At 45.9% G+C, this 12,799-nt stretch overlaps 1 protein-coding gene across 10 annotated transcripts in view; it reads right to left on the reverse strand.

The window, feature by feature from the left end:
- The window catches only part of SGCD (sarcoglycan delta), a 352,976-nt gene that overhangs the window by 129,595 nt on the left and 210,582 nt on the right, over positions 1-12,799 (reverse strand). For 9 of the 10 annotated variants that reach the window (XM_054217450.1, XM_054217448.1, XM_054217454.1 and 6 more), the window contains one exon: positions 8,483-8,668. In XM_054217450.1, coding sequence (XP_054073425.1) covers positions 8,483-8,668 — 186 coding nt within the window. The remainder of the gene's footprint in view (positions 1-8,482; positions 8,669-12,799) is intronic. The other variant, XM_054217457.1, reaches the window with a different exon arrangement.

Below are 12,799 nucleotides of genomic sequence, written 5' to 3' on the forward strand. Positions count from 1 at the left end.
GAATTCAAATGGCATGTTTGAGCTCATCTCCATAGCGGAGCTGTGGAAGAACAGGCACATAAAATGGCAGCAAGTATTTTAAATATATCTATCAAAACAGGTATGGCGGCGTAGAAGTGGAGAAGAGATAATACGGCGTCTGCAGGAGGGGAGGGGAAAGGCAGATTCCACAAACCACGGGTCTGTCCTCAAAACCGTCAGTCTTTAGAGCAGGTTCTGACAATTACTGAAGGGAAATAAAGTAAACGCACACAACTGCAGAGAGAATATGCCACTTTTTTCATATCCCTTTTGTTTAGCCAAACGCAAGCTGGGGCTTCACCCAAAGAAGGTGAAGGTTTCTGCTGCTCAGAGCTTTGTGCTTTGCACAGACATTTACAGTGTGAGAGCCGCCTCCGTACCCGTTCCATGGATTATGCTACGACCCAAGATGCAAAACCAGCAGGGCTTCAGGACCAAACGCCACGAAACGTCTTCAGAAGCAGCTTTCTGAAAAGCTGACGGCTTTGCAGTTCCAGGACACATTGAAAGAGGCATGGAGGCTGCTCCAAACAGCACCTCAGCCTTGAGGCAACCACGCAGAAGAGGTGCTTCAGAAGAATTATATTTTTGTTATAGCAATGGCTGCCAGGTTTTCAAAGCTGAGAAGGTCATTGCTCTCTGCCATGCAGGGAGTTCAGGAGGGATGTCAGGAAGCTCAAAAGGAGAAAAAAAAGCGCAAGGAACAAGAGAAAGAGCAGTGGAAAACTTACTGTATGGCTCAGCTTGGCACGTCATTTCTGTGCGGATTCCCAAATTAAATCATTTCTCCCACTGTACTGTGAGAATATGGGGAGGGATCAGATTGTAAGCTATTCAGAGGACTAACTGATTATCGGCATTTTAGCAGCGAGCTTGTTTTTGTTCTTTCGCACATTTATAATAATACCTTTTACATGTTCTCTAAGAGACAAATCTCTCTCTGCTTCAGAACTGCTAGTCTGAAGATCTTTTGTTGGCACTGAGACGAATGCTAATGTGAAATATCTTATTTCTTCAGATGAAAGGGAAGCTGAGAACAATCCCCTCTGGAGGGAGGTGGCAGAAGGCGGGATCTGGGATCAAGAGTTTATGACTCACCCCCCCGCGCAGCCCACCCGTGCCCTCCTCCTTGTTTGCTGGGTCCTGCCGCTATCGCACCATGGACCAGCTCCTCCTGCTCTGATAAAGCTTCCCATGGCGTCCCCCCCATGGTGGGGACGTGGGGCAGCAGCAGGCAGGACGCTCTGTTCACAGGCAGGAACACCTGGAAACAAAGCGTTATGCCAGAGACCAAACGTTCAACCTCACACTACAAACCACCCAAATCCCTGCTATTCTCCTCCTTTCTCCATCTGTTTTTGTCCCTCTGTTCTTGGAGGGACCAAACCAAGCCATCATGTATTTTTAATGCAGCGATGTATTTTCCTGCTGTGGGGATAGGCAGGAGACTGGCTATTGAGGCTCAACAGCGTGGCCCATACGGCAAACCTGCCAGAGGATGTCTTGCCCTGGCGCCTGCACCGAGCCACAGGCACGAGGAGAGGCGCGTTGCTGAGTTTCCAACAGCTTCCCTCGAATCAGTAGCAGAACTAACCACGAGATGCTGGCTATCTGGATTTCAGGGCTAAATTCTCAGGTGTCTGGTAGAAAAACAGCACCAATAAACACATTTTCTGGTATAGGGACATTTATAGTATCTCTCGCTCCTGGAGAGTAATAAGTACAGAGCTTATGCAGCAGCTTCTTCCGCAGTAGAGATACTAATAAATAAGGTTACTTTCTTCTGCCTTGGAAAAATACAGAAATGTTTGAGATATTCCCGTCTCCTGGACACATACTTTTGTTTAGATGGCTTGAGTATGAACAGCAGCTTATAAACAAGTGAGAGCTGGAAGCCCGTCCATCGAGGTGGAAGCACAATCGCGGAAGCCTCCATTCTCCACAAACCCCAACCCAAAACGTTTGAGGGAGAAGGGCCATCTGCCGTCGTAACACTCTGCACACCACAGACTGCCTTGTGCAATAGTCAAAGAATAAAAATAAAGAATTACTGAAACGACTGCAGTGCAGTGTATCCAGCTTGGTGTAGTGGTACGACTGGAAGACAGCATGTCACTATTTGTTTTGCTCCCATGACACACGTGCAAGCATCTCCAACGCCATGGCAGGCATCTGAAAACTCCATGGTTCAGCAGAGAGTAGAGACAGTAAGGTAAAAATACGGAGTCCTTTCATCACCTTTTGGTAACAAGGAAGATGAAAGCCTTAAGTGCTTACGGTGGCTGAGAAAATGTGGTATGAGGATAACAAAAATGAAATATTATCAGAGACTGAGTTTTCAAAGGTGCAGCACTAGAAGAAACTGATGCATATGTAACTCAGCAAAGCCATCAGTACCGAATGCTTGACACTCTGGAGGATGCAACAATGAAGGGGTCAAACTTGTAATGAAATCATGCAATATCCTGTTAAAACTGACTGTATTATTCTAAACTCCAAAGAAGCGAAGGTAAAAAAGTGCTATATATATCTTTTACAAAGATAAGGAATCCCAATTGCTTTTCATGCAGAAACAGAAACTCTAGGAATGAATTCAGGTCTCTGAAAAGAGTAAAAGAAAAGCGTAACACATTTTTTTTCCTCAATCCAGGAAGAAGGAAATTAGAATTTAGTGCAAAAACCTGCAAATAAAAAGCACTGCGGTGACAGGCTGATGTCAATGCCAAGATTCCTACTAAATTCTTAACAGTACAGTCGCTCACAGCGTTGCTGGTGTTGTCAGATCTCTACAAGATTAACATCTTTATATCAGAAGATGCCGTCCACGTGAATGAGGAAAGAAGGGAAATACACAAAGCCCCTGGGCCATGCAAGCAGGCTCAAAACAATTACTTGCTTTGTAAAAAGGGCGATGTGAATTAGGATGGAAAAGCGCACAATTTTGTATGCATGTGTGTGAGGGAGAGAGAGGAAAAACACCACCCCTTCACTCTTTCCTCTATAAGGATACAGCAACATTAATTCTAACTCTAAACAATTTTAGCTGACTGATGACAGTCGCGCTACAAAGCAGAAGCTGAAAAGCAGATCCGGTTTCTTTCCCACATTGGCCTTACCACTGCACCTAAAGAGACCCCGGAGAAATCATGAAAAGAGGTCTATAAACTGCACAGTCGTTCTATTCTAAGGCAATTTTTAATTTAAAAAAAAAAAAAATATAAACAGAGCAAAGTCTCTTCCTTTAAATCATTAATAAAAGAATCTTGGCTGTTAGGGCAATGAGCTTTCCTAACTCTAATCCATCTTTACTGCTGTGTTATTACCCTACTGTTTTCCTGTAATTAAAATGTGGCAGGTAGTTTACACACAAGAGGGAGTAATTGTATTGGAAATAACTGTTCATAACCAAATTTTAAAAGCTCATTTTTCTTATCAACTTTTAATAAAGAAAGCAAGATAATAATGATATTTAACATTCGTGCCACCTACAGCAGCATTTTTTCTCTCTAAATTGCTAACATTTCATTCAACAACGCTAAAACATACCCCTTCAGCTCTGAATGCAGCCTGCAGCAAAAAACAGGAAAAATGTGAACAATTGCAGTCATTTGTTCCTGCTGAACTGAAATCATGAAATATGGCTGAACCTCATGCTAAGGACCCAAACCTTCAAAAAGCCTTGAGTGGTTCTGGAAGGAGAACACAGAGTTTGCACGTGCTGTGCTTAGGGAGCATCCGACCTCGGCCCGATCAGGAAGAGAGGAAGATCCCCCTCTCTCCGCGTCCTAAGGAAGGTGGAAGGAGGCGGGTCACCGCCTGCCCATCTCTACATTGCATTTCCTCAAAGGCGCATGCATAAATGGCATGAGCGGTCTCCATGGATTTGCACAGACCTGGAAGCAGCACACACTCTCCCGGCTCGGAGGAAGATGTTAAGTTTGGCCTGTAAAGGGCCTCTTGAATACCGAAGCTGCAGAATATTTCCCTTACAAAGATTATTCTTTGCTTTGGATGATTCTTAGAAGACAGTTCTCCAGGAATTTCAAGCCTTGAAAGCTGATTAGAGGAAAAACATAATTTTTCCATTTATTATCATTTACAATCTGGTAGAACCTGCCAATATATAAGACTACAGGATGCTGTATGCAAACGGCTTCTCTCCCAAAGAGCACACAATCCAAAACACGGGAGCAGGCAACTGTGCATAGAAACATCAGGGAAGGGCAAAGGAAACGCAAAGGGTCCTCAGTGCTTTGATGGGCTGACAAGCAGGTGGACATTTGCCATTTAAATGCAGCCACAAGAGCACAGTTGTTGTCTCTCCTGTTCAGAGGTCCTCCTGCTGCCGAAGAGGCTATAAAGGGGTAGAAATGGATAACGCTTTAGACTCCTGACACTGTTCAGGGTAGCAGGCACTGCATGCTACCCTTGTGGAAAGAGGTCAATGTGCTGTCATTGCCCGCTACCTGAGCCTTGTACTGTTTTAAAGAAGGATATTGGTTTGCTGTGTCAATGTAAGCACATCTTTTGTTGTAATATTCAGAAACTAATCCAAAAAAGAAGCTTTTAAAAAATGGCTTAAGCTCACTAGTATCCGCTGAAGTAGCGATCCCCAGCACATCACAGGCACAGAGCATGAGAGATGCTTACATACCGTCATGAGGAATCCGACTGCTAAAGAGCTACATCACTGGATGCAAGCGCAGGTGGACCATAAAGAGGAAGGTCGTTAAGAGCTCCGGTTCCAGCCTTGTAATTAGATTGGCACATAGAAACCCTTGCGGGGGCTGTGCCAGCCTCAGCTGAGCTCCGCACAGCTGGAGGTTGAGCCCTCCACCACGCAGGGTGACCGCAGGACCTGCAGAGTGGGCGGCTCAGCCACATACCCAGCCCGTGGGCATTAGGGTTTTATCTCCCCCAAGCCAACATGTGGAAACCGTATACTTCTACCAGGCTTGTCCAAGATCTGAATGAAGTGGAGTTCCCTTTACCTATATGTCATCGGAAAGTTGAGTGCTGGTCAGTGGTTTCTACCTCAATTAGGTTAGGCCACCTTCAGGGTGCATTTGGGTTTCAACCCAAATTGGTGGCTTTCGTCCAGATTCATCCCGTGGTTTGGCTTAAAAATCAAAGTAAGGTTTAGAGGTAGCAACCATGCGTGGTCACAGAGCTTCCCGCAGTCCTGGAGCAGCGCAGCGCTGATTTAAATGAATGGGATAAATGGACCTGGCTATGGGAACCAGCTGTGAGACAAGCAGATGATATTCGAGGTCGCCTCCAGGCCTGTTTTTCATACAGCCTGTGCCTGATAAAGGCATTTAAAACAAATTGAGGACCAAATACTACACGAGAAGTGAACGACTGCACCAGAGGACAGACTAGACAGTGACCAACCGGCCCCGCACGAATGCAACACCGCTCTGACAGCCCTGTGTGAAAACCAATAGCCACACATGAATTTGCTTAAGCCTTGAACATTCAGATAAAAGCAAAACCTAGCATAAATTAGTGTTGCCTTGCTTATTAAAAGCCACGGATGGGAAGCTTTACAGTTTGATTTTACAGGAGTTGTTTCCCGTAGCAGGAGCCAGCGGGGCACGCAGAGGGGCGACGTGGAAGCGGAGCGGAGGTGTACTGCTACAACGGGCACGAGAAGGTGCTATTCTTTTCCCCGGGATTGTCTTGCTTCATCTCCCCCTCCCTTCTCCACTCCCCATTATCAGCATTTAAAACGCCCCCGAGTTTTCTTGAGCAGATTTGCCATGCTCATTAAAATAATGGGAGCACTTACTGGCTATCATGAGCGCTCATTAAATTCTGGTAAGTGCCAGGACTGTCCTGTGGAGTTGAACAGGCTCAGGTTCTGGGAGGAGAGCTCAGGGATGGGAAGATACTGGAAATACTGCATTTTCCACACGAAAAAAATGACAAACTTTCCTCTCCTTTTTCGCTCTGCAGGCATGGGGGTAATTCAGACCCGCTAAGCCGCAGCCTTTGCTTACTGACTACGCGAATCACTCCCCCGTCCCAGAAGGACTCTCAACTCCTCTTATCAGAACAGGAACAAATTAAAGATTTTTCCATATTTGCATCTCCTCATTTGAGAATTTTCCTACATTTGTTATTTAGAGATAAAAGTCTGCCTCTAAAAATTCACTTAGCAAAGTAGTTTTCTCAGCCTGAGGGAATGGTGCAGAAGGGATTGCAGAGCAGGATCCAAAGCAGCTGGCGAGGCTGCAGGAGCAGCAGGAGATCGGGAGATGAATGGGTGCACATCAGGGCAAGGATCACATTTTACATGCTCTGTTCTTCCATTTATTTCCAATCAGCTGTGGCAGAGACACACACCCTGACCAGCGTGGCCATGCCTATAACCATAAAGCAGTTCCCGCTGCAGGATGCAGTGCTACCGTCTGTGTTTTTATCACCAAATGCTGTTCATCGCCTACTAACGTTAGAAGATGTGAATTAACTAAAACCATATACAAATATACTGGACTAATCCCCACTGAATCAGAGGGCAAGTGACTATTAAAGGAAATCGACTCAGACAAGAGCGCGAAGATCATTGCATCCCCAAAAAAGCCAGTATATGTCCTAGTGGGGCAGAGAGAGCTTCCGGAAAGAGGAAGTTTCTATATGCATCCCTAGGAGATGAGCCTCCTGCAGATGGCCTGCAAAATGCAACGCATCAGGAGAGGGCGGTGAAGGAGAAAGGAGCAGAGAGGTTCTCCTGGCTTCCCAAAGAACTTGTAGAGTTGACTCACCACCGCCACCAAACAGCAGAAAGCATGGGACCGACATACCGAAGTTATGTTATTCTGAAGAAATAAAGTTGCATTCCTGAAAAGTGAGAATCTGAAACCCTATTATTTTGTGCTTGGGCTGATACCCGTACCACTGCCTGTACCTGAGCGTATGACCAAGTCTTCCATCACCTCAGAAATACCTATTTTTCAACTACATTAATCTAAAGACCACAGTTCAGCATGAAATGTGTCTCAAAACGGCATCAATTTCACAAGATCAAATAGCTGGTCTGGTTAAGCATTAATTGCTCCAGTTTGGCTCGCTCTTCACCCATTCACAGGAGCTTTTTGTGGATTACTGCTTCATAATTGCTTTCTCCCTAAGCGCACATGCCTTGCAATCTTCTGCACACCTTGACAGCATCCTGGTTAGAGAAAATGAATGCTACGTGTCCCCCTGACACAGCATTTTGTCTGCTGGATACAGCACGTCAGAGATTGTTTACTCAACTTCTCATGGCCCATTAATGACATAATGTTGGACACAGCTGTTCCGGGCTCCGCAAGAGCAAAACAGAGAAAGAAATGCCGAGAGACTTCAAACATGCTGCTCGCATCAGAGCCTGGCTGGGAAAGTCCTTGAAAGTGTCTAGGGGAATTTAGCCTTACAGCTCTCTCATGAAGTAAATCCAGGATTAAAGCCTCAAACTTAGTTTCTCCTGAAGACTCAAATGATCTTAAAATAACTCCATCCGACCAAGGTGGCAATAACTGCTTTGAAGAAGAGGGGACCAATCATTTCATTTTCACTCTGCTTGGCCAAATTATCCCCTGAAAAACTAGGACCTACCACACAAAGGCTCACTGCCCCTGGAAGTGGGGTGTGCCTGGTTCATCATGTCCTGACTTCCGGTGCGTTTGAGCAGGAGAGGTGAAGCTCACCCTGTAAAAAGGCAATTCAAGGTCAAGGCACCCCTTTAAGATCTCAAAAAGTGTTGGAACAGAGTTCACGTGATGCACGGAGCGCTCCATGCCCAGAAGGCACCATCTGCCCCAGTGCAATCTGCCCAACTTTTTGCTAGGGGCTTCTGGAAAGCTAAGCCTGGCCGGGGATCAGTGCGACAAGGGAGTGCTGCTGGCAGGACTGATGTGTACCTGCCACAGCACCACGAGGATAAGGACATGCTCCACCTAAATACCACGCCCAGGGAGCCACTCTGGAAATTCTATTTTTCTTCATGAAGCTTCTGGAACCACGTCATTATGGAAGAACATGAATTTTCCCTAAGAAAAAGGCAAATCAAGTTTCTCGACTTCCCGGTCATGGAGAAAAGCAGAAATCGCGTGAGAGAAAGGCCCACACCCATTCCCACATCCCAGTTCAAAATAACCTATTTCATTAACTTTAAAACACTATATAATTCAAAATTGAGGCAGGATGGCATATATTGTTCACATATATATATGTATATATACAGCAGGTAGAAGGAGCATGATTTGCAACGCTGAGCTGATTCCTCAGCTTGGCAATACTGCAGGCATCTCCAGCAGAAAACGAGGATTAATCGGTAAATTTGTTCCTCCTTATAATAACAGCTACCTGGGGCAACTAATGCACCCCGATATCGAAGCTGTATCTGAATTAAGGCTCAGAGAAAAGACCATCACCCTCCCTCATCTTCCCCAGACCTTTCAGGGTAACCCCTACTTACAATTGTGAAGTTCATAACCTTCAGAATCCAGATGGTCATAGCAAGGTTCACCAGGATTAAAATCATTAGGAGCAGCACAAAGAAATAGAGGCATCTCTTCCTCCAGCCATAAATCCCCACTTTGTATACCTGGGGTCCTTCCGAGGTCTGCATGGTGCTCCGGTGCGCGTACTGTTCCTGAGGCATCTGAAACGATCACAAAGAAATAACCACGTGTATTAAGCGGCCAGAGAAAGTTGATCATAAAAACTGCTCGTGTCTGTGCGTCTTAGAGGGTTTGCTTTTTTCTTTTTCAGAGTTCACCAGCTGGGCAGCACCTCTTTCAGTATCTTGCTTCTGCATTATTTTTCTCTCTGCTTACCGTATGCAGTAACATACCAAAAGAGAATTTTATGTGCTAAATGTATATATATTTATAAATACACGTAAGCGCACTGTTTAAAGGTATCCTATGGAGCTCATTCTCGATTGACTCTGTTCACCGCCCCAGGTTTTGCAAGGCAGGCACTCCAGGGCCTCTAAGGATCCTAAGGGGAAAATTTTGCATGCGTTTGGTAAAAGCAGTCGAGTTCAGCAGTTTGTTTTGAAGACACAATATTACTTCGCAGAGGCTTTAATTTAAAAAAAAAAAAAATCATCTCAAATAAAATCATTCCTTCCAGCCAAAGAAAAAAGGCAAAGGGGAAGCATTTGCCTTTCTCCCTTCCCACACTCCAAACTTTCTTAGCCAAGTAAACCTGAAGCACAAGGTTCTCCAGCTGCCACATCCCTAACAAATTATCCCCAAATATCTATGCTGGTTTAGCAAGGACTCTGATACCCCGGGTGGGCATGGCACGCCAGGACAACACCAGGGGACAAAACCAAGGAAAGAGGGAAGGAAGAAAAGCTGGTGCCGAGGAAAGCAGTGCAGCAGCATCCCCTGGAAGAATGGCCTGAAGTCCCCTGTGGCGAGCATCGTCCCCTCTCCTACGTCCCGGTACCCGGGTGGCTCTGGGCAGTCGGGGATCTAGCTGTCCCCACCGTGGATGGAAAGAGACGGGTGCTTTTAAACGGCTCCACAGGCAGCCAGGACAGGGGTCCGGAGCAGAACGGACCCCATCGTGGAGGTATTTCGTGCCGCACAAATGAAAGTATTCACATTCTCTCCCTTCACATTCAGGGTGCAGAAACCCACTTTCACGGGCTTCCCCCAGGGATCAGTTTCTTTCATTTTCAGACTTTTTCAACACACAGACCGAGGATATCATATCACCTCTAATAACGCATAGTTTGCTGAATGTTTTGCATTTTAGACTCTAGACAGATAAGAAGCCACCAAACGTCTTCTTGCTCTACTGATTCAACACCACGGGCTTCTTCCTCAGGGTATTTGGCATCGACGTTTGTATGCAGTGAATTACAAAATTCACATAACAGGAGGAAACAATGCGAGTTCCTCTCTGTGGTAGTGTTATCTGCCAGGGCAGAAAGAGAATGATAGAAATTAGATGCTCATTGATAGCAGCTTATGTTTGTTTACCATTAGTTTCCTGGTTTTTTCCTTACGTTTTTGCTAATAGCTTCATACTCCAGCATCTAATAAAATACAGCGTGCAGTCGGCGGTGGTGCAGAGCCCATTGCAGGCTGATGCAAGGCGAGTTTCTTCACGGAATAACTTTTATTCCAGTAGCATTGCGCCAGGAATGAAGTTAACACTTTATTTTCCTACTTCAACGCTGAAGCCCACACATTTGAGGCAAGGGCTGCCTGAAGAAGGGTTTTTTAACCTTTCACTGCTCCAAAAGTTGCCAAGACCTGCGCTGTCTAATGCTGCCTGGCGTTGTCACCTGCAGAGCAAGGGATCAGCCACCTCTCCATCCACGAGTCCTTGCCCAGGCTGAAACATGGTCTCAGGGGCTAAATAAATCCATTCAGGCACTAAATTCTTTTCAGATCAGAGGCCCTGACACCTCTCCCGATCTGGACCTACAAAGCAAAGCCGACTTCGCGGCATATTCAGGAAGGCTGTGTTTAGCCCGGGGTGCTCGCACCCCAACATGCTCCTCCGGAGGGTGGAGGTGCCCCTCTGCCTCTTTCTCCAATGTCAGCAGCCGCGTTAACCCCTCACACTCAAAATTCACAACATTGGCTAAAAACTCTAAGATTTTAAAAAAATAACAACAAATGAGGTACTGCTATCATTTTCCACTCAGGCTTCTGAACCATTGCATTTTTAAGCATTTTTTCCCTTTTATATGCTTGAAGGCTACAGCCCACCAAGGAGAAAAAGCAGGTCAGACCTGTGCAACAGTGAGGTGCCGCAAAGGACAGCCGCAAGAGGAGACCCTGGGCACCACCACTGCCCGTCTGCAGGCAGCTGCCAGGCTCAGCGCCCTCCTTGCCAACGAAGGTGTCGCCTGCGCTCGCAAAACTAAAACTAGAAGAAAGCGAGCTTCAGCCAGCCCATCCACAGCTCCAAGCCCGCCTGCTTTTTCCAGCTTTCTCAGCTGGTCTAAAAAAAGGATCTCACATCCCCTTCCCAAGCCATGCCGCGTTTACAACCTCAGACTACCCCAGCTCACGCCGCGAGGATCTGCAACGTCAGCTAGTGCAGATGGTCATACCATGTCGGGAGGAGCCAGTGGCTCATGGCACGTAAGTTCTTATGGCAAATAAGTTCTTAATACAGGTCGGCTCAGCCAAATTAGCCAACTTGCAATGAAAGTCCATCACCGGAGAAAGCTGCGCCTGTATTAAAGAGCAGTTTTCACCAGTGTACGTGGGCTCACCAGAAATCACTTCTGCCGGTCAAACCAGCTGGTGTATCCATCTCCACACCACAAAACCAGCCGGAGCCCCGGCAGCCCTGCAGCTGTTACCAAGGGGGAGCGCAGCACGCTGGGTACAACGGATCCAACCCGGGCTGCACCAGCGTTTCTGCTCCCAGATGCCAGGCCAGCAGCCGTGGAGGGCTCATCGGGGAGAGGAGCTGGGCCACCAACACGCGCTCGGAGGAAAACGGGCCTTTTTACACTGCTACAGCCACTCCGATCTGCGCAAAGGGAAAACTTAAACAACAGTAAATTACAGAGTTTCCACTACCTGGGGGAAATTATAACCACAACTACTGAACAGTCAAGGATTTTATTGCCTAATATTTTAACAGAGGATCCTGGAGAGCACATATTAAATGCAACCTCTCCCTTGGAGAAAATGAATAAATTGCATTGCTAACCCTCACAAATCATGGAAGAGGTTTGACCAATAGGAAACAATATGAAATACCCAGCTCAAAATATCTCTTTATTGCAAAACTTGTTTATTCTCTTTATCTCTTTCCTGCTCTGTCTCTTTTTTTTCTTTCTTTTTTCTTTACTTGCAGTCTCTAGGATGGAGAAAATACCATATTCAGCTGAGGCGAAAGTTTGCAGACCTCAAAAGAATTTATAGGAACAGAACATACCCACAAAGAGCAACTTGCGCCCACACAGCAGCCTCATTTGGAGAATTTCTCTGGTTCCGATAAAATATTTAGCTCACAGCTGCTAACAGAGCTAGAGCAACCGAAGTACTACAACACGCATGACGAGCATGACTTAGTAATACAGCATAAATTTATAACAAGAAAATAACATGAGAATCGTAGATAGCTTGCCCTTTCTACACAAACTCTCACACAGCTGCATTTAAAGCTAAATATGATTTCTAGCTAGCATTTCCCCCCTGAACTGTGAATACCACGATGGACAGAGAGTGCCGAGGTGTGTTCAACACACGAGCAGAATAAGGCGGCCTGCAAGGCAGCTACACGAGGAACCAGCTATATCCGCTATCAATAATCTGCTCTGTGTGGGAGGGAGAACTATGCTAGTCAGAATTTACATTTTGGCAACTTCTCCTGACTCAAACATTAAAAAGAACTAAGGCACCAAAAGAAAAAAAAAAAAAAAGTATTGCTGTGAAAGGACATCAGTGGTTGCATTTGCAAGGTACCCCCCGCTTTCAATTACTGAGCTAAGGGGAAAGGCTGCCAGTAGCTTAATAGGATGCTTTTTTTTCCTTCTTCAGGAAAATATTAGGAACACCCACCCAATTTCATAACAGTGGTGAAAAGATAATGCTGAAACAAATACAGAAATTGGAAAGAGAAGCGCTCTTTCCAAAAGTCAAATCTGAAAGTGTCTGCCTGACGTGAGAGGGCTCTAAGACACACAGCCCTGGACCACCATCCGCACGTGGACAATCCCATTTACAATACCAAAAATGCAGCACGCTAAATCTTCACAGTTTAGCCACAGACAACATTACCATGACTACAAAAGTATAGCCTGGAA

Source organism: Rissa tridactyla, chromosome 11, assembly GCF_028500815.1.
Source record: "Rissa tridactyla isolate bRisTri1 chromosome 11, bRisTri1.patW.cur.20221130, whole genome shotgun sequence".
NCBI classification, from domain to species: Eukaryota; Metazoa; Chordata; class Aves; order Charadriiformes; family Laridae; genus Rissa; species Rissa tridactyla.